Source organism: Carcharodon carcharias, chromosome 23, assembly GCF_017639515.1.
Source record: "Carcharodon carcharias isolate sCarCar2 chromosome 23, sCarCar2.pri, whole genome shotgun sequence".
Classification (NCBI taxonomy): domain Eukaryota; kingdom Metazoa; phylum Chordata; class Chondrichthyes; order Lamniformes; family Lamnidae; genus Carcharodon; species Carcharodon carcharias.
The window spans coordinates 2,948,026-2,973,476 of record NC_054489.1 but is presented as its reverse complement, the minus strand read 5'-3'; the positions used below and the strand labels follow the sequence as shown (position 1 = coordinate 2,973,476).

The window sequence follows — 25,451 nt, the reverse complement described above, 5'->3', positions numbered from 1 at the left end:
CCATTTGGTGTCATTCTAAGATATAAGTACAGAGAGGACAGCATTTTTACAAAACAGCAACAACCACCTGTATTCAGCATTTTTCACATAATAAAATATCCCAAAAGTCTTTTAAGAAAGAATTCATAAGGATAGGTTTGAGTAGGCTTTTAAGTAGGGGAGTGGTATCAGGTGAAGAGAATTCCAGAGTGCAGGGACATGGTAGCTGAAACCAGTGGTAGAGCAGAGAAGGGGATCAGTGATTCTGAAATTTTTCATCCACGAACCATTTAGGCAGGGCAAAAGACCCCATGGACCACTTATCAGTCCTACCCCACCTGCTTTCCCTTTCCACTGCAAGTAAAACTCAGAGTTAATGGGAACTTGTGGAAACTAAATATTTCACTGCTTTTTCACTACTAAATGAAATATATTTATGTGGATTTTTTTGATTGAGTACCTTAAGCAAATTATTAATTCATGCAAGAAACACAAGTATATACATTTATTATAAACATTAATACTACAAAAGAAAGCATTTATTTGAAACATTCTAATATGTTATAAAATTATCACAATCTTCTAAGAAACTAATATCTATCTTACATCTATATTAATCAAACAAAATCAACAGGAATATAAATGTAGCTTATAAAGCTACATTGTTATTGCCTATGACAACTTGTGCCATGCACGTGGGAGCTGATCTGGTCGTATAATGTCATGTGAGTGGTGGACATGAGCTTTCTGACCTGTTCTCTTATACGGCTTTGGCTGTGACATTCTGCATCACTGACCTACATTTTGGACCAGCTCACAGAAGATACAAGCACCTGGAGGACCCTTGCGGACTAGCTGTGGTTCGTGGATCACACTTTGAGAACCATCGGCGTAGAGGATTTATGCAATGGCAATATTAACAATTAATTTTTGAAAGGTTTTATTTATAAATAATCACAATTTCTAAAGTATTGCACTTAGCTGCTTCTGAAATATGATAACAATATTGCCATGAGGTTATATTTTAAAATATGAATACAGGGAGTTTAAGCATGAGTTTCTTGTTTCCATCCCTTTAAATGAGGTAACTGCAGTTGACTTACAAAACTGAACAGAAGTGTGGAACAAATTTTATTATTCTAAAAAAAAATTAAGATTTGAGTCATTTATTTACAACATATAAAATTTATGTTGATACACAAATAGCAGCATTCATCCAAATTTACAATATAGCGCCGATCAATCTTCTCAGGTAGAAAACATTTTCAAGAGGCAGTTTGCACATTACTTTCTCCATATATGGAGATGCTAGATCATACCACTGTTGTGTAACAGTTGCTCCTTAAGCACCCACATGTTATGGAAAATCATATTCTACATGGTATACCTTACATTAACAGAACCACAACCCTACACAATGCCATGACATCACTGCATGTTGCACTACATCAGTTCATAATTTTGAAAAGATCCCAAATTCGCTGTGGTTGTTACTGAGTTAATTATTCTCACCTAGAGCAGCAGTAAAGAAGTACATTTGTGCCAAGTGGCTAGTGCCTAGCTTAGGGAGGGGCCACAGTGTGCCAGTGTTTCCACTTGTGTGAATGCTAAATGAAGATTAATCAGGCCTGGTTATAGTGCTCCCGCACTGTTAAACAACATGTAGGCACATACAGTGCAGGTTTTCTTATGAACAAGGAGCAGTTCAGAACAATAGCCCTTGGTTGAGTGATTAGAGTGCTGACTTATACTTCAGATATGTCTTTTATGTCTGTATCTGTGCTATAAACAAAGTAGCAGTTTACCCAGTGACCTGGATCTACAAAATAATACATTGTCCCTTTGTCTAAACAGTGCTGCATATACCCACCATATATTGTATTTGGGAACCTTGGGTCATTCAGTATGTATTATGTGAAATATATGTAAGTTACCTATAAGCCAATCACTTTGTAATATTGTGTTGCTATGCTATTACACTTAGCAATACTAATAAAGGAACTGGATTATAAGTTAAAATATGGCCTTTTCAATGATGTGGTTGTATCTTCTTTGTGTTGTTAACAACAATTTGCATGCATGGTGCCTTTTGCTATAAGGGAGGCGCTTCATAGATAAAAGTGGGTAACAGAATGAATGTCAAGGCATGAAGGGATTGGCTAAAGGCCTTATCAAAGATCTGAGAAGGTTTAGGTGGGAGTTCAAGAGTACATTGTCATGTGTAAAGCTCTGCCAGGACAAGAGCAGTGAGCATGCATGCAAGGCCAGAGATTGAGCACCAATGGATGCAACAATAGGGCTTGAGGAGATTGTGGAGATAATATGGATGGAAATATTGAGATGGGTGAGGAGTTTGAATGTAATGCTTTTTGTGATGGGAGTCAATATAAGTTGGTGAGGACAGGAATAATGGGAGAGTAGTTCTTATTGCAGGACAGAATACAGGTGGCTGAATTTTGGGCATGGTGGAATTTGTACAGGGTAGAGATTAGGAGGCCAGCAAGGCGAGCCAACAATTGATCTAGAAAATGAATTAAGCCCGATCCAAGTACAGCATATACTGAACCATCCGATCTGTATACAGTATGCACTGACCCACCTGATCCAGATACAGCATAGTTTGAACAATCTGATCTAGATACATCACGAGTTGAGCAATCTGATCCGGAGACTACACACACTGAATAATCCAAACTGGATACAGCATTCGCTGAACCATCCGATCTAGTTGCTGCACACACTGCACTGTCTGATCTGGAAACTCCACACACTTCACTGTCCAATCCGGATACCACACACAATGTGCCATCCAGTCCAGATACAGCACATGAGGCACCTTCTGACTGGATACGCCACACAATGCATCATCTGATCCACATACTCCACACACTACGCCATCTGATCCGGATACTTAACACTCTGCACCATCCAATCCAGATACTGCACACACTTCTTCCAATCTGGATACCGCTAACAATGCACTATCTGATCTGGACATTGCACACTCCAGCATCCAAATCGGACACTGCACACACTTCACCCTACAGTCTGGATTCTGTACACACTGTGTGCCTAAAGAGTTTGGCAGGAGCAAGGCAAATTGGTCTGCTAGCCTTGTTTGTTAATTACCCAGACGCACCTCATCAAATTGTGCAGTGTGGGGGGAGGGTGCAGGATCAGCAGGCTGGAATTCTAATAGAGGATCTTACGTGAGATCAGATGGGAGGAGAACAAGCTATGGCTGACAATGTCTTTCAGCTCCATGTTCACTTACTTATGTTTTTTAAAACTTGTCTCTTTGATGGCAGCCTCCTGTAGGCTCTGTAAGGAACCTTGGTCAGGCCTCGTATAGGCCAGAAGGCCGACACCTGCTCCACTCAGCTTAAAGCCATTTCCTGTTTGGGCCCCAAAACAGGCATTAGGCCCTTTATTAGCATATTGTTGGATCCAGTGCCCTTTTGTTTGTTGGGGCTAAAGGATCCGGGTTGCACACACGTTTCGGGGTGTCCGAGTTGGTACCTAGGCAGAGAAGATCAGTAGACTGTTCTAAGGAGAAACACATTCTGTTTATTTACAAAAGGAACTCAGCAGCTACACTTGTGTGCTTACAACTCAAAACTCGATCTTCCACTTTCACGTGGTAGGAAAGAGGTTTCGTTACTGCACTTATTTCACCAAACAACCATGTTGGTCTTTCTCTAAAATTTTTCACAAATACTTTCTCTCTTACGTTAAATGTCCTGTCACAATTATGACAGTCATGTCCAATTTTCTGACTTCCCTGCCTCCTTTCCACCCCCACCCCCCCTCCGCTCCATGCTTGGCACAATTAGGCGCAATTTTGATCGGAGACAGTGTTTCATCAACAATTCCGCAGGTGTGACACTTGTTGTCATTTGAGGAGTGGTTCTATAATGGAAAAGAAAACATGCTATAGATTCTCCAAACAATTTCTTCATACCAGGTTTGAACATCGGAACTGCTCTCTCAGCCAGTCCATTTGAAGAAGGATGGTATGGTGAAAACTTCACATGAGTAATGCCATTGAGACTGATAAATCCGTGAAATTCAGCACTCATAGATACTGTTCTATTGTCTAAAACAACCACTTCAGGTAGTCCGTTGATGCAAAACTTTGTTGTAGCTTGTTTATTGTAGCAGAAGATGTCGGCAACCTCACTTTATATATGTCCATCCATTTCGTATGTGCACCAACGATAAGTAGAAACATTGTTCCCTTAAAAGGTCTCACATAGTCGATATGTATTCGCACCCATGACCTTCCTGGCCACTCCCAGGGGTGTAACAGAGCTGTTGCAGGTAATTTTTGTGCATGCTGACACTGCATACAGCTTCTCACTAAGTTTTCTATTTCTCCATCCATCCCAGGCCTCCATAAAAAGCTGTGTGCTTTTGTCCTTTTAGAGGAACCATCAATAAAATAGATTCAGATATTTATTTATATATATTTATAAATATATATATGTTAAATATCAATTGCTGTCCACAATAAGGTATCTTCCTGGCTGGTTATTTTGTATCTTCTCTGGAAATACGATTTCATTTCATCAGATTCTTGTTTTGGTGAGCAACCTTGAAGAACTTGATTTCTCACTTTGGATAAGACTGGGTCTCAATTTGTCTAATCTGTAATCTGTCCAGCACATATCGGTGATGAGTCCAGGAAGTTCAATAACAAAACGAAGTCTTGAGGAATTGGAACATCCTCATCTTTTACTTGCACGAGCAAACGACTGAGTGCACCTGCATTTGCAATTTGACTTCATTTGTGAATGAAAGTATACTCATTCACTGCCAAGATCTTTGTCCTCTTGCTTAGGCTATGGGGAGTATAGCCTTGTCTTCACTGAATAACCCCAATAATGGCTTGTGGTCCAATATGATAGTAAAATGACAATCGTATACATATTGGTGAAACTTCTTAACACCAAGGCCTTCTTTTCCTGCAGTATTGAGTGTTCTTGATACATACCCTATAGGTTGTTCTGATCCATCATCCATTCAATGGGAAAGCACTGCTCCCACTCCATAGGGAGATGCATCACGTGTTAATATCAACTCATTTTTTGGGTCAATATGTACTAGAAGTGTAGATGATTGTAACAACTGTTTCACTTTTGTGAAAGCTTCTTGCTGTGGTGTTTGCCAAGACCATCGCTGGTTTTTCTTGAGCAAGTAATACAGGAGTGCCAGTTCTGTCGACAAATTAGGTAAGAAGCATCCATAGTAATTGATCATCCCCAAGAATGATTTCAGTTTGGATGTATTCTTTGGCGCTGGTGCTTCTCTAATGGCTTCCACTTTTTTGTCAACTGGATGTAGGCCTTGTGAATCGACCTTGTGTCCGAGGTTAAGTTCTCCTTTCGCTTGGAATGTGCACTTTTTTCAAACACACTCCAACCTGCGAAAAATGTTTCATATTCATCTAAGTTCACCAAATGTTCCTTTTCAGTGAGTCCAGTCATGAGAACATCGTCCAAATAAACTACAACGTGGGGCAGTCCCTGAAGTAAACTTTCCATGGTTGTTTGGAATATGGCGCAAGCTGAAAATACGACAAAAGATAACAGATGTATTGGTACAACCCTTTGTGTGTACTAATGGTGACAAACTTCTGGGAGGCCTTCTCTAATTCCAATTATTGATAAGCATGGCTCATATCAAGCTTCATGTAGGCAGTTCCACCTGCCAGCTTAGCATACCAGTCTTCAATTTTTGGCATGGGGTGTCTGCCTAATTTAGCCACTTTATTGACTGTTAATTTGTAATCCGTACAAATTCAAATGCTTCAGTCAGTTTTGAGAACAGGTACAATTGGTGCTGCCCACTCTGAAAGCTGCACTGGTTGTATCACTCCAGTTTTTCTAATCTGTCCAGTTCAACGTCTACCTTATCCCACATTGCATGAGATACTGGTCTTGCCTTCATGAATCTTGGTGTTGCCTCTGGATCTACATGAATCTTTGCTTGTAGCCCCTCAATCTTTCCAAGTTCATCCTTGAAAACTGAGGCACATTTTTGTAGTAGCTCTGATAGCCCATTAGTTCTCAGTTGGAAGATTTCAGTCCATTCCAATTTAACTTCTTTCAACCAGTTTCGCCCGAAGAGACTAAGTCCCTCGCCTGCTACCACCATCAAGGGTAATTTCACTGTTTGACCTCCATAGTGTACTGTGACTTTACATACGCCCTTGACTTGTATGTCTTCTCCTGTGTAAGTTTTCAATTTGGCATCAATTGCTTCTAAATTTAGTTTACGTTCCCCCTGATTCAGGTATTTAAACGTATGCTCACCAATCACCATAGTGGCTGCTCCAGTATCCACCTCCATTCTGACAGGCCTCTCATTCAATCTGAAGGGTACGTAGATAGGCTCTGTTCTTCCTACCTTTAAATTTAAATGACGAATAAATATCTGAATCTATTGCTTCAGGTTTTTCAATGCCGTCAATCTCATTGGGTTTTTGCTTTTGTTGAAAGTCTGCCTGATTCTATCTTTACAATGTCTCATAAGGTGTCCATTTTGATGACAGAAAAAACATTCGATCTTTTTGAACTGTGATTCATTAAAAGGTTGTCTGCTTCCACCTCTGTTACCATTATGCCATGTTTTTGCTGCTAAGTTATCTCTTTTAATTTGTATGCGAGTGGTGGCTGCTTCTCGTTTCTGAGTAAAGCTTTTCACTTACACGCTCTTTTTAGCTGAGGCTCCCTGTCCAACGTGGAGGGCGGCACCATTTTGCGCTCCCTATATGGCTTTTGACTCTTGCACTGCACCTTCCATTGCCCAAGCGATTTCTAATGCCTTCTGAAAATCTAAATTTGTTTCAGACAGTAATCTCTTCTTAATCGCATCTTCATTTGTACCGCACACCAAATGATCTTTAAGCATATCATTGATAGATGTACCAAACTTGCAGTGTTCAGTTAATTGTTTCAGACTTGCCACATAAAAAGCAACTGTCTCGCCTGCGGCTCTATTCCTTGAGTTAAATTTGAACCGTTGCATCGTCACCGACAGATTGGGCTGGTAATGATTCTTTACGAGGTTCACCAAGTCATCAAAACTTTTCGAATCTGGGGCACTGGGTGCCAATAAATTAATCCATATGTCTAACTCCCACGTGTGGATAAGAGGATCACATGCTTCTTCTCCTCCCCTGCGATGTTCTTCACCTGGAAGAAGAACTCAAGGCATTCAATGTAATGAAACCAGTAGTCCAAAATTGGATTGAAAGGCTCAACTTTTCCAAATTGCAGCATGCTCTGAGGGGATTGCTTCAACAATCAGGAAGGAAATTTTCCTTTACTTACAGCTACCGTGCGAGGTACGGCCTGATTTCGCTTCTTCTGATTTCCTTCGTTCTTTTTTGCTTTTACCTTGTCCTTTCATGTCTTTTCTTGCTTTTTACTCTCGTCGCCAGTTTGTTGGATCCAGTGCCCTGGTTTGTTGGGGCTAAAGGATCCGGGTTGCATGCTTGTTTCAGGGTGACCGAGTTGGTACCAAGACAGAGAAGATCAGTAGACCGTTCTTAGAAGAAACACATTCTGTTTATTACAAAAGGAACTCAACAGCTACACTTGTGTGCTTACAACTCAAAACACTGTCTTTACTCTTCAAACTCTAACTCAAGACCACTGCTATTAGGTTTCAAGATCATGTGATCTTACATTACAATATTTGTCTTAAAGGTATATTACACATCAGATTATTACACATATTCAAGGGGTCTTGCCTGTTTTAGGTGGTTGCCAGGAATGCCTTTGCAGCATCTGATCGAATATTTGTTGAATGTGTTTCTGGTAGTGTTTGAACCTCTTTGCACCCCAATCTGGAGGTGATAAAAACATAAATAAAGGTTTTAGCAGTGATGGGACTGAGTGAGCAACAGATACTGAAGCAGTCCATGTCCAAATGCAGCAAGACCTGGACAATAGCCAGGCTTGGGCTGACATGTGGCAAGTAACATTCATGCCACACAAGTACCAGGCAAGACCATCTCCAACAAGAGAGAATCTAACCATCACCCTCTGACGTTCAATGGCATAACAATCAATGAATCCCCCACTATCAACATCCTGGGGGTTACCATTGATCAGAAACTGAACTGGACTAGCCATATAAATACTGTGGCTACAAGAGCAAGTCAGAAGCTAGCATTTCTGCGACAATGAACTCACCTCCTGACTCCCCAAAGCCTGTCCACCAACTACAAGGCACAAGTCAGGAGTGTGATGGAATACTCCCCACTTGCGTGGATGAGTTCAGCTCTCATAACACTCAAGATGCTTGATACCATCCAGGACAAAGCAGCCCACTTGATTGGCACCACATCCACATACATTCACTCACTCCACCACCAATGCACAGTAGCAGCAATTTATACCATCTACAAAATGCACTGCAGGAATGCACCAAGGCTCATTTGACAGCACCTTCCAAATCCACGACCACTATCATCTAGAAGGATCCTGTGAATGAATTAAAAAAAAGGATATAATATACCATTAACCATGTCTTTAATCATGACTGTAATGATATCTGGGCGATATTGGATCTCACACACTCATCAAATGAAAATCAGGAAGGATGTGTAACAGGCAACTGATCCAATATCACCCATTTCAAAGTATATCACCCGTTTCAATATCAAGCTAAGATTAACACCATCCTTGCTTCTGCCCCATGATTTAAAATAGTATGGTTCAGCCTAAATGATGGCTTTGGTATTTCTGGTGTCCATTGGGATATTGTTGTGAGCCATCCATGACTTAGTGTTGGACGAGCAGTTTAACATGTTGGAGTTTGGTATTGAGAGAACTGATGGGGAGCTGGAGCTGGTTATTATTAGTGTGCATAAAGAATTGATTTGTGCCTATGGACAATTTCAATAAAGGGTAGCACACAGACAAAGAAGGAGGGGAAAAACTATATCTTTGGAGGTTCTCAACTGGTGAGTGCCAGGATGGGATGAGGATGATGGGATGGGGATTGTGGATAGAGTGAGACAGAAGAAACTAGAGAGAAATTTCCTTGCCAGTGAGCGAGACTTCATAAAGGAAAAGCTGCAAGAGATGATAAGGTCAAGGGGTTAGCAAAGAATACGAGTGAGGGAGTTTATATGAAGATTGAGGATAAGGGGACACAGATGTCAGAGAGAAGAGAGAGAATCTTGATAAGCGTAGGTTGAAAAACTAAGTAATAACTATATTACTGCAATCACTTTTCGCCACTTTCCTTGTTTTGTTGCATTTGAACAGCTGTAGCACCTGATGTGCCAGTCTTGTGATGACCTTTTGCAAATGGACTCTTCCAGGATTGGAGTTTACTCAAAATATCCCAATGCGATGACCTTTCCCATTTTAATTTGCTTCATCTTTTGTGCTATTGAGTGAAGTACTCGGGGTGGTAACTGCCTCTGAAAAATTGTCAATAAAGCTGCTTTCTACTCTTGTGTAATCACTTGATACAATGACGAAGAGTTTGCCTTTGGCGAAAAATAACTGAAACATAACTGTGTCGTATAAACATCATCTCATCCTTTGGCCTCGTGATATCTGGCTATTCCGTTTACCCTCCCTCTCAAGACAATATTCTATAGTGATTCCTTAAGCTGTGTAATAGCTGGAATCACTTATTGTTCAGATATTTTCTGATAAACAGCAGCTGGCACTTCCATAATACCAATGAAACCAATGCTACAAATCCTTTGAATATGATTAGTTCTACGGATTTTTATTCTGTTGTTTTGCTTTACTATACTTTAAAAGAAAATTATCCTATTTGCTTAATCATTTCTCAATATCATTCACCAAGAAAAGTCTTAGTGTGTACAAACCAATCTCAGAAATAAACCTGAGAATCCACAACCGCCAAATGAAAACATTTGCGTCACACCTGAAATATACAGGAATTAGAGGATCTTGCCCTAATACTCTCCTTCAACCTTCATTCATATTGTATACAAGTTCATTTGCTGTCCTGTAGCTGAGAACTGCATTGTCCCCCGAATACCATGTCAGTTTTCTATATTGAGCTGCTTAGAACTTAGGAAAGTGTTTCAACTAAATTTCCCTTTAAAGAATTACAAGATTAGAGTTGTGTGACATTTTGCTAACAGTAGATTTTGTGTGTTCCATTTCAGGGGAGCCTTATGTGAGGATATCTGAAACAGGAAGCCTTATACTGAAATCCTTTGACAAGTTCATGTCAGGAGATTACACATGCACGGTTTCCTACAAGGATGTGGATAAGAGCAAGGAACTATTCCTTGATATGAAATTCTCGGTATATGGTAAATATTGGGTGAAAGACAAAAGACACATTTCTACCCTCTGACTATAACTAAATTTCTATTACACAGGGCCTGAATTTCCATATTTTCAGCTGTTTACATTTAAGTTACAGCAGAAAACTGGGAGAATCTCCATGCAAGGAGAATAGGACCAGTGTTCTCAAATTGCAGTGAGCCTATTTTATACTGGAGAAAAATAAGAGCCCTATATTTTCACAGTGGTTCTCCTGATATCCTGCCATATTCCCTGGAGTAACATCATTCAATGGCAGAAAATTGGCACTGACGTTGTTTCCCTGAGAGTTATGTTGATCTCTCACTGAAGTTTCAGCACGATCAGGACATCTCTTACAGAAATTCAGGGCCATTTCATTTGAGATTAGCAGGTTCCTCAGACACAGAATAGGCTGACAATATATTGCGCTGCTTGGCCATGAGCATGTATGCATGTATGTTAATTTATAGTCTTTAATGATGTTTCACTATCTCCATTGCACTGACACTACATACTTCTAAACCCATGGTACAGTTGACATCATGTACTTTTTAACACTGTGTTGCAGTGCTCTGTGTATAGTACCGTAGTGGCTGTGTTACTAGGTTAGCAATCCAGGACAAAGTAGTTAAAATGTAACTATGATATTTGAGATATGGAATTCAGTTTATAAACTAAATATGAAAATAGAAAGCTGGTATCAGTAAAAGTGACCAGGAAACTGTTGGATTGTTGTAAAAACCCAATTACTTAAATAACTCCAATCCCACATATGGTTGATTCTAGAGTGGCCTAGCAAACCACTCAGTTATATCAAACATCTGCAGAAGAAACCCCACCACCATCTTCTCAAGTGGGTAATAAATTCTGGTGTTGCCACCCAGATCCCAAGAATGAATACTAAGATAAAAGCAAAATACTGTGGATGTTGGAAATCTGAAACAAAAACAGAAAATGCTGGAAAAACTCAGCAGGTCTGACAGCATCTGTGGAGAGAGAAAAACAAAAAGTTAACGTTTCAAGTCTGTATGACCCTTCTTCAGAGCTTCTCAGGGAAGGAAATCAGCTGTGCTTATCCTGTCTGGCCCATATGTGACTCCAGATCCGCAACATTGTGGTTGACTATGATTGTCCCCTGAAAAAGCTGAAGGAGAATAAAACTGAACAGACTACTTGGCATTGAACTAGGCACTGGAAATGACAAAGGCATACTCTCCCCAGTCAACCTTGCAAAGTCCTCCTCACTAAAATTGAGAGAGCTGTCCCACAGACTAATTAAACAACAGCCAGACATAGTCACACTCACCGAATCATATCTTGTAGTCACTGCCCAGATGCCTCCATTTACATTCCTGGCTATGTCCTGTCCCATTAGTAGGACAACCTACCAGGGATGACAGCACAGTGGTATACAATGAGAAAGAATGGCCATGGGAGTCCTCAATTTTGACACCAGACCCCATGATGTCTCATGGCATCAGGTCAAACACAGGCAAAGAAACCTCTTAATTGATGGGTAATGAAGTGCCCCACCATGAGTACATTCTGTGCCACAGCTACCCTCAGTACTTCTTCCAAGTGGCGTTCAACATGGAGGAGCACTGATTCATCAGCTGATGGAAATGGTAAGTGGTAATTAAGAAGTTTCCTTGCTCTTGTAGCCACAGTATTTATATGGCTGGTCCAGTTCAGCTTCTGGTCAATGGTAACTCCCAGGGTGTTGAAAGTGGGGGATTCAATGATGGTAATGCCATTGAATGTCAAGGGACGATGGTTAGATTCTGTCTTATTGGAGATGGTCATTGCCTGCCACTTGTGTGGCGCGAATGTTACTTGCCACTTGCCAGCCCAAACCTGGATATTGTCCAGGATTTACCGCATTTGGACATGGACTGCTTTCGTATCTGAGGAGTCAAGAATGGTGCTGAACATTGTGCAATCATCAGCGAACATCCCCACTTCTGACCTGATGGTGGAAGATAGGTTATTGGAACTGAGATGATTGACCTCCAACAACCACAACCATCTTCATTTGTGCTAGGTATGACTCCAAGCAGCCGAGAGTTTTCCTCCGATTCCCATTGACTCCGGTTTTGGTAGGGCTCCTTGATATCAAACTCAGTCAAATGCCGCCTTGATGTCAAGGGTAGTCACTCTCATCTCACCTCAGGAGTTCAGATCTTTCACCCATGTTTGAACCAAGGTTGTAATGAGGTCGGGAGCTGAGTGACTCTGGTGGAACCCAAACTGAGCGTCAGTGAGCAGCTTATTGCTAAACAAGTGCCACTTAATAGCACTGTTGATTACCCCTTCCATGACTTTGCTGATGATTGAGAGTAGACTAATGGGGCAGTAATTGGCCAGATTTTTGTGTACAGGACATACCTGCGCAATTTTCCACATTGCCAGATAGATGCCAGTTCAGTAGCTGTACCAGAACAGCTTAACTAGGGGCACGGCAAGTTCTGGAGCACAAGTCTTCACTATGATTGCTGGAATATTGTAAGGGCCATAGCCTTTGCAACATCCAATGCCTTCAGTCATTTCTTGATATCACATGGGGTGAATCAAATTGGTTGAAGATTGGCATCTGTCATGCTGGGGACCTCTGGAGAAGGCCGCGATGGATCATCCACTCGGCACTTCTGAGTGAAGATTGCAGCAAATGATTCAGCCTTATCTTTTGCACTGATATGCTGGGCACATTATTGAGGATGGGGATATTTGTGGAGCCTCCTCCTCTGGTGAGTTGTTTAATTGTCCACTGTAAGGAACATATAATTTTATTTCTGTTGGACTGTTGTAGAGAACATATCTTTTTATTTTCTGTTGGACTGTGGATTAGTATTACAAAGGCTGCAGTTTGAAAGATATATCCACTGGAACAAGATGAGAGATATAATGTTGCAGTCCTGGAACAGAGTGTGCCATGAAAGACAGGATGGTGCCAGAAAGGAGTCCTGGACCAAGGAAGCTGCTTGGCAACAACGTTTTAATTGGCTCCTGACCTGGTAACTAGGTTTTGTGTGGTAGCAGTACAGCAGAAAGCTCCTGGCTTGTAAAGAGAAAACATCTAAAATCTCTTTTCCTCATATCTCTATAACCTGGTCTCTATCTGAGGAAACGCCTGTAAAAAGGAACAAGGGAAAACCACTGTTAGAGACATTGAAAAACAAATTCTTAACCAGTGAACTAAATACCGAAAGTGCTGGGAGACCACATCGTGTCATCAACAAGAACTGAAAGGAATTTGGAAGACGTCGATCAAGAATCCAACCCATCGGATCCTGTACTTTGCATTGATGCTATTGAACTGTTTTATCCCACCCTTAAAATCCATGTCTTTTATGTGTGTGTGTGCATGCGTGTGCGTGCACGGATTTAAGAAGGGTTTAAATTATTGTGTTAGAAGTTAGCAGTTCATATTTCTTTCTTTTGCCACTGGTTAACGACAATTTGTTCAATAAGCAGTTATTTACTTCATAAGTTTAAAAACCTGGTGCTCGTATTCTGTTAACCTAAATTAAACAGTTAAGGTAGAATTGGGGCAATCTGGTGGGTTAGTCAACCTTTCACATTTGTTGCGGCTTGGGGAACAGTGGGGCTTGATGTAACAGCGCACTGTCCCCAGTGAATCGTGACATCCACTACCATTCACAACTGGATGTGGCAGGACTGCAGAGCTTAGATCTGATCTGTTGGTTGTGGGATCGCTTAGCTCTGTCTATCGCTTGCTGCTTATACTGTTTGGCATGCAATTAGCCCTGTGTTATAGCTTCACCAGTTAACACCTCATTTTTAGGTATGCCTGGTGCTGCTCCTGGCATGCCCTCCTGCACTCTTCATTGAACCAGGGCTGATCCCCAGGTTTGGTGTTAATGGTAAAGTCGGGGATATGCTGGGTCCATGAGGTTACAGATTATATTCGAGTACAATTCTGCTGCTGCTGATGGCCCACAGTGCTCCATGGATGCCCAGTCTTGAGTTGCTAGACCTGTTCAAAATCTATCCCATTTAGCATGCTAGTTGTGCCACACAACATGATGGAGGGTATCTTCAATTTGAAAATGGGACTTTATCACTACAAGAACTAAGCAGTGGTCACTCCTAACAATATGGCAGGCAGGTTGGTGAGGATGAAGTCGCGTATGTTTTTCCCTCATGTTGGCACCCAGTCTGCAGCAATGCTCGGCCAGCTCAGTCTGTACTGGTGCTACCGAGCCACTCTTAGTGATGGACATGGAAATCCCCCACCCAGAGTACATCCTGGGTCCTTGCCACCCTCAGTGCTTCCTCCGAGTGGTGTTCAACATGGAGGAGCACTGATTTATCAGCTGAGGGAGGGGCGGTATGTGGTAATCAGCAGGAGGTTTCTTTACCCTTGTTTGACCTGATCCCATGAGACTTCAACCAGAGCCAATGTTGAGGACTCACAGGGCAACTCCCTCCCGACTGTATACCATTGTGCCGCCACCTCTGCTGGGTCTGTCATGCTGATGGGACAGGACGTACCCAGGGCTAATGGTGATTCCATAGGTATGACTAGTCTGTGGGACAGCTGTCCCAATTTTGGCACAAGCCCCTAGATATTAATAAGGAGGACTTTGCAGGGTCAACACAGCTGAGTTTGCATTGTCATTTCCAGTACCTGGATCGATGCCAGGTGGCCTGTTTTATTCCTTATTGACTTTTTAGCAGTTTGATACAACTGAGTGGCTTGCTAGACCATTTTCAAGGACTCATTTAAGAGTCAGCCATATTGCTGTGGGCCTGGAGTCACATGTAGACCAGGTAAGGACGACAGATTTAAAACCAATGGTTTCATGGTCATTGTTAGACTTTTAATTCCAGATTTTTATTACCGTGGTGGGATTCAAACCTGGGACCCCAGAGCATTACCCTGGGTTTCTGAATTATTAGCCCAGTGACAATACCACTGTACCACCACCTCAGCTGTTGATGTTGATCAGCTGTCAGTGGAGTGTTTCGTGGCCCTTCAACTTTATTAATTTTCTAGTAGTCTCACAAAGAAACCTTTTAATTGAAATTTTCCAGGCTTTCGTGAACCCGACTATTCATTTAAGTTTTCAACTCGCTATCATACTCATGAATGCCATGATCCTTCCAATAATCGTTTTTTTCGTAAGTTCAAGTCAGTGGAGAAGGAGCTAATTTCCGACCTGACCTGCAGAATAACTGATGTAGAGATGAGATGCCATGTTGTCAAAGTACCACACAACGGCTTAATAACTGAACTCTTCATTACATTTAAGGGTAAGTTCAATCTGCAGTGCAGCATCTGAAGTCCGTACTTAAATGTGTAGTGACTTTTTCCTCAAAGATATATTGCAGATTATGTGTACACTGCATGTCTTCATTAGCTTTGTACGCATCTGTGAATTGATGTTGTCTTGGAATCACAGCAACCTTCTTTCAGTGCTTGAATAAATCTTTTAGAAAGACGATTTAATTAACTAAATATGTGGGTGGTGCACTGCCTACATATAGAGGGCATATGTTTAAGGTCATCACCAGAAGAACAAAAGGAGAGGTCATGAGAATCTCTGTATGCAAAATGTTATTAATAAATGGAATGTGGTACCAGAAAGAGTGGGTAGAAGCAAAATCCATAACAGTTTTTAAAAAGAAAAGTTTTAAAGGGATAGAGAGAGGCAATGAATGGGATAGATGCATTGGGCTGAATGGCCTCCTCTTCTGCATGATTTAAGAAAATACTGAAGTGAATAAGAATATATCTATAACCATTGAAGGGCAGATATGGAGCAGTGCAGAGATACTGAAACTCTTTGCAACACTAGTAATTGTCTTTGGCTTCCACCATACTAGTTATTCTGACCCCCAATTTGGCCAGTATGTCAGACTTGACTGTTCATAATCTCAATTTGTATTCAATTCCAATCTGAATTTTTGACCCCATATCCTTTTCATCATAAAACTCACCTATTTTCACTTCCATAATATCATCATCTTCACATTTATCTCAGCCCTTCTGATGCTGATCCTTTTTCCCATGCCTTTTTCACCTACCAACTCAACTATTGTAATGTTCTATCAGCCGGCTTTTCATCTTCTACTCTTCATATACTTAAGTTCATCTGAAACTCTGTTGCTTATATCCTGTTCTGCACTGCTTGCATAGTTCTATTAAGTGCAGGATGTTTTGAGATTTCCACTACCATAATTCCACTGAACAGCTTTTCTAAAGCATGCTTCCTGATGCCTGACCCAAAAAACTAGAGTATGGGACTCGCCTGCAGGTGTTAAACTTGATAACCTCAGCAACATGGGAGTCGTGTGTTATGTTCAGTGGAAGGCTTAACAAACAGTGGTGGCACCTTAAAAGAAAACAAAAAAGTGCTTGAATAATTCAGCAAGTCTGACAGCATCTGTGGAGAGAGAGAGACAGAGATAACGTTTCAAGTCCATATGACTCTTCTTCAGATCTCAAAAGAGTCATACAGACTCGAAACATTATCTCTGTCTCTCTCCACAGATGCTGTCAGACCTGCTGAGTTTTTCCAGTATTTTTTGTTTTCTTTTCATATTTCCAGCATCCACAGTATTTTGCCTTTATTATAGTGGTGGCCTTGTTGGACGGTATTCCAATAATGTCTGCAATTATTATTAGAATGTCACTCTAATTTAATGTAAAGTTCCTTTCAATTTAGTTCTTTGTTTTTTAAATCTGCACCAGTCACTTGAAACTAAACCTGTAGAGAAATCTGTAGAGGATCTGGGTTATAGGCTCAACCTGTAGCACAGTTTAAACCACAAACTATTTTCACTTCAAACCTGCAGTGGATCCCTATGGCTATGGATGGGAAGAAGTATGTAGAAAATTCATACATGACTGTGAGGATGAAACAAACAGAAGAGTAGAGAAGGTAAGTTAAAGAACATTTAGAGCCAGCTCCTACCAGGACTGTCATAAGTGTAACAATCTGATAGCGAAAGCCTATCTCCAAGTTTTAAGTGTAAGATATATGATATCAGTGTAGGAACACTTAGGCCCAGATTTTTGCTCCCAGATTGGTGCAGAGAGATGGGAGAATCACCCAAGGGTTAGATTATCAGTCTGGTGGGTGGGAGGGTGGGGAAGGTGGGCTAGATTAGAAGCCAAGACGAGCAACCTGGGAAGAACTGAGGAAGCTGCAGGGTGCAGAGGCGGGCTGGGCAGAAGGCACCAGCACTCTCCGGAAATTTTTCTTCAAAAAGTAAAACATAAAACAGCCATATAGCCCTCAACCCTCTACACCCACCCACCCCACACACTCCCCATGCCCTATTCATGCCAACTCAAACCAATCTATGCCCTTCTACCCACCCCCATGGCTTCTCATACTCTCCATGCCAACTTATGCCTGTCCACCCACACCCATAGCCCCTCATGCCATCCATGCCCCTCTACCCTCAACCATAGCCCTTTATAGCACCTATGCCAACTTAGTGCCAACTCATGCCAACCCATTTCAATGCACCTATTACCCAATGTATAGACCTCAGAGCACATACTGAGATGAAATAAACTACACTTCTAAATGTCTAATGCAGACTTTAATTAAAAACAACTCTCATTCATAAAAACCCAATCACTACATTTACATTCTTTCAACTACATAATCCCTTATAAAAACAAACATTTCATTCAAGTACTTAATCCTGTATAAAACTGAACATTGGAATTCAAAGTCCCACTTCAAAAGAATCTATAATCACTTGTAGCAGTCAATCAAAATGAAATGGCATGTACCCTACTGTGATAATGGAAGTATGAAATTAGTCATGCAGCACTAATCCAGAAATGGAAGCCCTCAGGCTTATGTCAACAGACAGAGCTAATTAGCAAGCAGTGTTTTTTTTTGAACACTCCATACAGTTTTTTCAAAGATTTAAAAGGCAGGAATTCTCAAAGTTTTGACATTTTTCTTGACAGTTCGAATGAGTTTATGCACTTTTTATGCTCATTTATGTCCACTTTTAACAATCCCAAAGGACATCTTACCTCTCCCAAAGGGCAGCTTGCCTTTCCCAAATGGCACCTGACCTTCATCCAAAGGTTTCCCAAAACCATATCCAAAGGGGTACTGCAGTCTCTCCAAAGGACTGCGCAAAGTTTAGACCTGCTCCTACCGGGTCTAATCTGCACATGTCATGTTTTCCACACCTGGCTAACAAAAATTGGACATGACTGGAGGTGGCTGCTATTTTATATGGGCAGCTGCCTTGGTGAAATGCACATGCCCATATCCTGACCTGCCCCCAAGAAAATAGTAGATTCCATGTTCAGAGGCGGAGCTTCTGGATTTTAGCCACCTCCGCCACTCTCGCAACAATGGAGAGGCTCTCCGTTGTTGCAAAAATCTAGGCCCAAGAGTCAAGACTGTCCTTTGCAGTATGAAGTGTGAATCATTCATGGAGAATGGGGATAGAGAATAGCCATGGTATAATAAAGGGATGCTGTCTGTGGCAGCATTGTCTTGATGGTGTAGCACCCTGATTAAATTTCAAATCCCTGTGTTTTCATTCAAAAACAGTATTTAACGCTTTGAGTCAATTTAACCCATCTTGTTGAGTTCCAAAGCTGATGGTGTGCCTGTTATCAGTAGTCACTTTCCTGCATAAACTCATATCAGAGATTGTTAGCTTCCTTCTCACATGGAGATATATGAATCTTCCAATTCTGGGCTTTTACTTGGATATTTCAGCCAGTTTACTAAACTTAATCCTTCCTGAAAAATAGACAGCACAACCCAAAAGGAAAAAGAAAGCAGGTAAACAGCAAATTTACATTTTTCCAAGATAATTTTTTGTAAAAATAGGTTAGATTAGGTTAATAAAAAGTAACTGTTAATCACAATAAGTACTTGTCATGGAAGAATGAGTCCAAAGCTAGTCTTTTACCTCAAGCTGTTTATTCTCAAGACAGCTCTTCAATGCAGCAGGCTTTTCCAGTCCCTTCCATACCAGAATTTTAAAGCTGTACCCATTTATACAATTTTGATGGTGAACCAGTGCCCATCACATGTTTTAACAGGCAGTTGTCTTTAACAATGTAACTGCCAGTCAGCAAGAAGATTGTCCAGGTTCAATAGCAATGTGATTACTGATACATTGACAGTAACAAAATAAAAATTGTGACACAAAATGGCAAAAATGGGACAATGCTGTGAGCAGATTAAAAGTGTTTAAACGTCTCCTGTATTTGGTAACTTAGGGTTAAACTCCCAGTAATAAATCCAGTTCTGATGGTTTATTACTGTAATATTAGGGTTTTTGACAATGTCACACTATATATCAAAAAACATTCAACACTCAGCTGGCAATTAAACATTCCCACAAGCTGCTGCCATTCTAGTATTTCCATTTTATTCCTTCACCATTCTGTCATGGAACCTAAGCAGATATTGTGACACAGCTTTTGTGTAATTCTATTTCAGGCCCGAAATCGTATTGAGGCTTTCTTCAAGAAGCAGAGTGTTGTATTGGACAAAATGAAAGATAACTTGCCCACCTTTTATTACATTGCAAATTCTCTGAACACAGTTCGAGTGGATCATTGTCGGCCAGGTTTTGGAAAAAACAAGTTAACGCACTTAGATTGTTCTGAATGCTGCGGTGAGTTCTGAGCTGCTGTTTTTGTCGTTAGTGACTGAATCGTCATCTTATACTTTCTATGGCTGTCATATCCTTCCTATATTGAGGTGTCCAGGAGTGCATGTGGTGCAGCCATGGTCTAACTTGCTTTATTTAGTGGCCCTTTTTAAAATCCTGAACCCAATTTGACCTTTTATGCTCTTTCCTACACTCCCATCTTTAAAGATCTACAGGTCATTATTGCTGACAATAAGTTAAAGGATAATATTATGTATGTTTTTCTTGTGTTCTCTTTTTTCCTTAATTGGTTTCTCTCTTTCTGTTACTCTACTTCTCTCTGTTATCCTCTCATTTTCTCTGTTTATTGATACTGGTAGTTGAGGGCTCTGTTTGGGATAGGGGTTTGGGGGGTCTAGTCAAGGGTGTAGACTGGCAGAATATGGTCTTTATGAGGTGTTGGTTGGTGACCTAAGGCCACATTTTGCATTAATGGATGCGGGACATAGGTTCAAAAGGAATCGGACCAACATTGGGGAGTTGACGCTAATTGCACCAGTGGAAAATAGCAACAGAAGGGGGAACATACGAGCATACAGAAATGACAGATAGGGACATGCCCACTGGTGTATCCTGCCTATCCCAGAAGCATCATACCATAACATCACCTACCAGGCAGGGGGTGGGGTATACTGAAAGTTAGGAATAATGGAAGAAATGTAAGCCTCATCAACTTAAATCTAATATCCAAGTGTGATATTTAGGTGTGACAGAAAAAGTATGATGTGACCTTGCTGTAAAAATAAGAAACAGCGTGCTATATATAATCTCATAGACTCATAGACATTTACAGCACAGAAGGAGGCCATTCAGCCCATCATGTCCACACCAGTCAACAAAGATCTGACTACACTAATCTCATTTTCCAGCGCTTGGCCCATAGCCTTGGAGACTATGGCAACACAAGTGAATATCTAAATACTTCTTAAATGTTACAAGAGTTTCTGACTCAACTACCCTTTCAGGCAGTGAGTTCCAGACTCCCACCACCCTCTGGGTGAAAATTTTTCTCCTCAACTCCCCTCTTATCCTTTTACCTCTTACCTTAAATCTATACCCCCTGATTCTTGACTCCTCTACTAATGGAAAAAAACACCTTCCTAACCACCTTATCTATGCCCCTCACAATCTTATACACCTCTATCAGGTCCCCTCTCAACCTTCGCTGCTCCAAGGAAAACAATCCCAGCCTATCCTATCTTTCCTCACAGCTCAGACCCTCCAGCACAGGCAGCATCCTGGTAAATCTCCTCTGCACCCTCTCCTTTGCAATCACATCCTTCCTATAATGTGGTGACCAGAACTGCACTCAGTACTCCAGTTGTGGCCTAACCAACATTTTATACAGTTCCAGCATAACCTCCCTGCTCTTGTACTCAATGCCTTGGCTAATAAAGGCAAGCGTCCCGTGTGGCTTCTTTACCACCTTATCAACCTGCCCTGCTACCTTCAGGGATCTGTGGATATGTAGACCAAGGTCCCTCTGATCTTCAGTACTTTCCAGGGTCCTACCATTCATAGTGTAATCCTTTGCCTTGTTAGCCCTTCCCAAGTTCATTACCTCACACTTTTCCGGGTTGAATTCCATTTGCCACTGCTCTGCCCATCTGACCAGTCCATTGATATCCTCCTGCAGTTTATGGCTATCCTCCTCACTATTTACCACCCTACCAATTTTCATGTCATCCACGAACTTCTTGATCATACCCCCTACATTTAAGTCCAAATAATTTATATACACCACAAACAGCAAGGTCCCCAGCACCGAGCCCTGTGGAACCCCACTGGAAACTGACTTCCAGTCACAGAAACATCCCTCTACCATCACCCTCTGCTTCCTGCCTCTCAGCCAATTTTGGATCCAACATGCCACTTTGCCTTGGATCCCATGGGCTCTTACTTTCTTGACCAGTCTGCCATGAGGGACCTTATTTAAAGTCCAAGACCACATCAAATGCATTACCCTTGTAAACACTCCTGGTTACCTCCTCAAAAAAACTTGATCAAATTTGTCAACCATGACCTTCTCTTAACAAATCCATGCTGACTATCCCTGATTAATCCGTGTCTCTCCAAGTGCAGATACATTCTGTCCCTCAGAATTCTTTCTAGTAACTTCCCCACCACTGAGGTTAGACTGATTGGCCTGTAATTCCTGGTCTATCCCTTCCTCCCTTTTTTAAATAATGGGACAACATTAGCAGACATCCAGTCCTCTGGAACCTCACCTGTGGCCAGAGAGGATTTGAAAATTACTGCCAGGGCCCCTTGCCTCCCTCAACAGCCTGGGATACATCTCATCCGGCCCTGCGGATTTATCCACTTTTAAGGCCACTAAACCCGCTAGTACCTTCTCTCTCTCAATGTTAATTTCCTCTAATATTTCACGGTCCTACACCCTGATATCTATACCTGTGTCATTCTTTTCCATTGTGAAGATCGGCGCAAAGTATTCATTGAGGACTGTATCCACGTCTTCCGGGTCCACACACAGATTACCACTATGGTCCCTAATTGACCCTACTCTTTCCCATGTTATTCTCTTGCTCTTTATACATTTAAAAAACCCTGTTGGGTTTTCCTTTATTCTACTCACCAATGCTTTCTCATGCACTCTCTTAGCTTTCCTAATTTCCTTTTTAAGTCCCCACTTGCACTTTTTATTCTCCTTGAGGGACTCTGCCATATTGAGCCCCCGGTGTCTGCCATAAGCTTCTCTTTTTTTCTTAATCCTAACCTTTATCTGTCATGACATCCAGGGTTCTCCAGACTTGGTCGTCCCCTTTGTCTTTATGGGAAAATATTTTCCCTGTACTCTCGCTATTACCTCCTTGAATGCCTCTTACTGCTCTGACACAGTTTTTTCTGCAAGTAATTTGGGCCAAATCATATCTCATCTTAGTAAAATTAGCCTTTCCCCAATTTAGAACTTTTATTCCTGTCCCAACCTTTTCCTTTTCCATAACTACCCTAAGTCTGACTGAGTTATGGTCACTATCTCCAAAATGCTCCCCTACTGAAATGCCTTCCACCTGCCCGGGCTCATTTCCGAATATTAGGCCCAGAACTACCCCCTCCCTTGCTGGGCTTTCTATGTACTGGCTAAAAAAATTCTCCTGGATGCAACTTAAGAATTTTGCTCCCTCCCTACCTTGCACGCTGAAACTATCCCAGTTAATATTTTGGTAGTTATAATCCCCTCTTATTACTGCCTTATTATTCTTATACTTTTCTGAAAATTGATTACATATTCGATCCTCTATCCCACCCTGACTGTTTGGGGGCCTATTGTACACACTCAGCAGTGTGTTTTCCCCTTTTGTGTTTTTTATTCCTACCCATATGGCCTAATTTGATGATCCTTCCAAGATACCAGCCCTGTTCACTGTTATAATTGATTTCTTGATCAATATTGCAACCCCCCACCCCCACCCCCCCGCCCCATCATCTTCTATACCCCTCCCTATCTCATCTGAATACCCTATAACCAGGAATGTTGAGCTGCCAATCTTGCCCTTCTTTTAGCCAAGTCTCGGTCATAGCTGAGATATCATACTCCCGTGTGCCTATCCGGGCCCTCAGCTCATCTGTCTTATTCCTCAGGTTCCTTGCATTAAAATATATTCCATTTAGCCTTGCTAAACTCTCTTCTTTCTTATCTAGCCTATGTTTCCTCTGCCTTCCAGACTCACTTACTAGCGTTTTAACTTCTAATTCCATCTCAGCTTCTCTCTCCTCTGAACTACTTTTCAGGATCCCATCCCCCTACCAATTTAGTTTAGATCCACCCCAGCAGCATTAGCAAACCTCCCCACGAGGATGTTAGTCCTGTTCTTGTTCAGATGTAACCCATCCAACTCATACAGGTCCCACCTCCCCCAGAAACGGTCCCAATGCCCCAGGAATCTAAAACCCTCCCTCCTGCACCATCTCTCCAGCCATGCATTCATCTGCTCTGTCCTTCTGTTCCTATACTCATTACTCCATGGCACCGGGAGTAATCCAGAGATTGCTACCTTTGAAGCCCTGCTTTTCAATTTCCTACCTAACTCTCTGCTTGCAGGACCTCATTTCTCTTTCTTCCTACGTCATTGGTCCCAACATGGACTATGACCTCTGTCTATTCACCTTCCCCCTTCAGAATGCCCTGAAGCCGTTCCATGACATCCTTGACCCTGGCACCTGGGAGGCAACATACCTTCCTGGAGTCACATCTACAGCCACAGAAGCGCCTGTCTACTCCCCTCACTAACGAACCCCCTACCACAATTGCCCTTCCACACATCTTCCTCCCCCTGCCACCCCGAGCAGCTGGACCACCCGTAATGCCATGACCTTGGCTCTGATTGGCCTCCTCAAAGGATCTGTCACTCTCACTGTCCAAGGCCGAAAAACAGTTTGCGAGCATGATGCCCTGGGGGGATTCCCTCACTACCTACCTGGTCCCCTTCTTCTGTTTGGCAGTCACCCATTCCTCCTCTGCCTGCGCTTCCTTAAGCTGCGGGGTGACCACAAACCTTTTGGCCCCATGAATGCACGTAGTGCCCCCAGCTGCCGCTTAAGCTGCTGAAACTGGAGCTCGAGTTGCTCCAATCGGAGGCACCTGCTGCACACATGGTCATCCAGGCTGCCAGGAGCGTCTAGAATTTCCCAAATAGCACAGAATGTGTAAATCACAGGACTGAGCTCCTCAGACATATCTTAACTAAATAGAATATGGACCCTTGTTTTTATTTTACCCTCACCCCCAATTGAGTCTCGCTGTTTTAACCTCTCTCTCCCATAGTTATGCTGAAGTCCTCTCAGCATCCTTTTTAAACTGAAGCCTCTCCCGCTCTCTGTGCTCTTTTCAAACTGAAGTCCCAGCCGCTCTCCGCGTCCTTTTCAAAACATTTAATACATTATAGGAAGATAGCTAAGCCTGCACCTCCAGATCTTGGTTCCCCTGCATAGTTAAGGATCTTACCATTTAGGCTACATGTCCTTTCCTTATTCCTTTTTCCTGAATACTACTACATCACATTTCTCTGCATTTAACTTCATTTGCCACCTATTTGCCCACTGCACTCACGGGCGTTCGCACATTTACTGCAGCAACAAAGAAGTACTTGATGCACAAAGATATAAATTATAAAACAGTCAAATAGCTAATGAATATTGCTGGGTATTTCCTTGGGGTTTCTCCTGTTCCAGTGCTGTAACTGGCAGAGGCTCAGTGGAAACCAGCGTTGTGCAGGAACAGGGCTTCAGCAAAACTTCCAGCAAAGTACACAAAGTACAGTGGATGGATGGAAACAGCTCCACTGGAACTCCTGGCATTAAACTGATTTATGATCAGTGATCAGTTATCAATATCCCCTCTTGGCAATTTATTTGTAGAGAATAGAATAAGTAAATATTTTACCTAGTAATATTTGTCATCGTAACTTTTCATCATTGTAAGTAGTCACAACTTGAAAAGATCCTGACTCAATGTGCTGTGACTGCACA

At 41.8% G+C, this 25,451-nt stretch overlaps 1 protein-coding gene across 1 annotated transcript in view; it reads left to right on the top strand.

The window, feature by feature from the left end:
• Window positions 1–25,451, top strand: part of LOC121269237 (zona pellucida-binding protein 2-like) — a 49,511-nt gene that overhangs the window by 22,824 nt on the left and 1,236 nt on the right. The window contains exons 4-7 of the mRNA XM_041173784.1: window positions 10,145–10,294; window positions 15,345–15,563; window positions 17,109–17,194; window positions 19,748–19,925. Coding sequence (XP_041029718.1) covers window positions 10,145–10,294; window positions 15,345–15,563; window positions 17,109–17,194; window positions 19,748–19,925 — 633 coding nt within the window. The remainder of the gene's footprint in view (window positions 1–10,144; window positions 10,295–15,344; window positions 15,564–17,108; window positions 17,195–19,747; window positions 19,926–25,451) is intronic.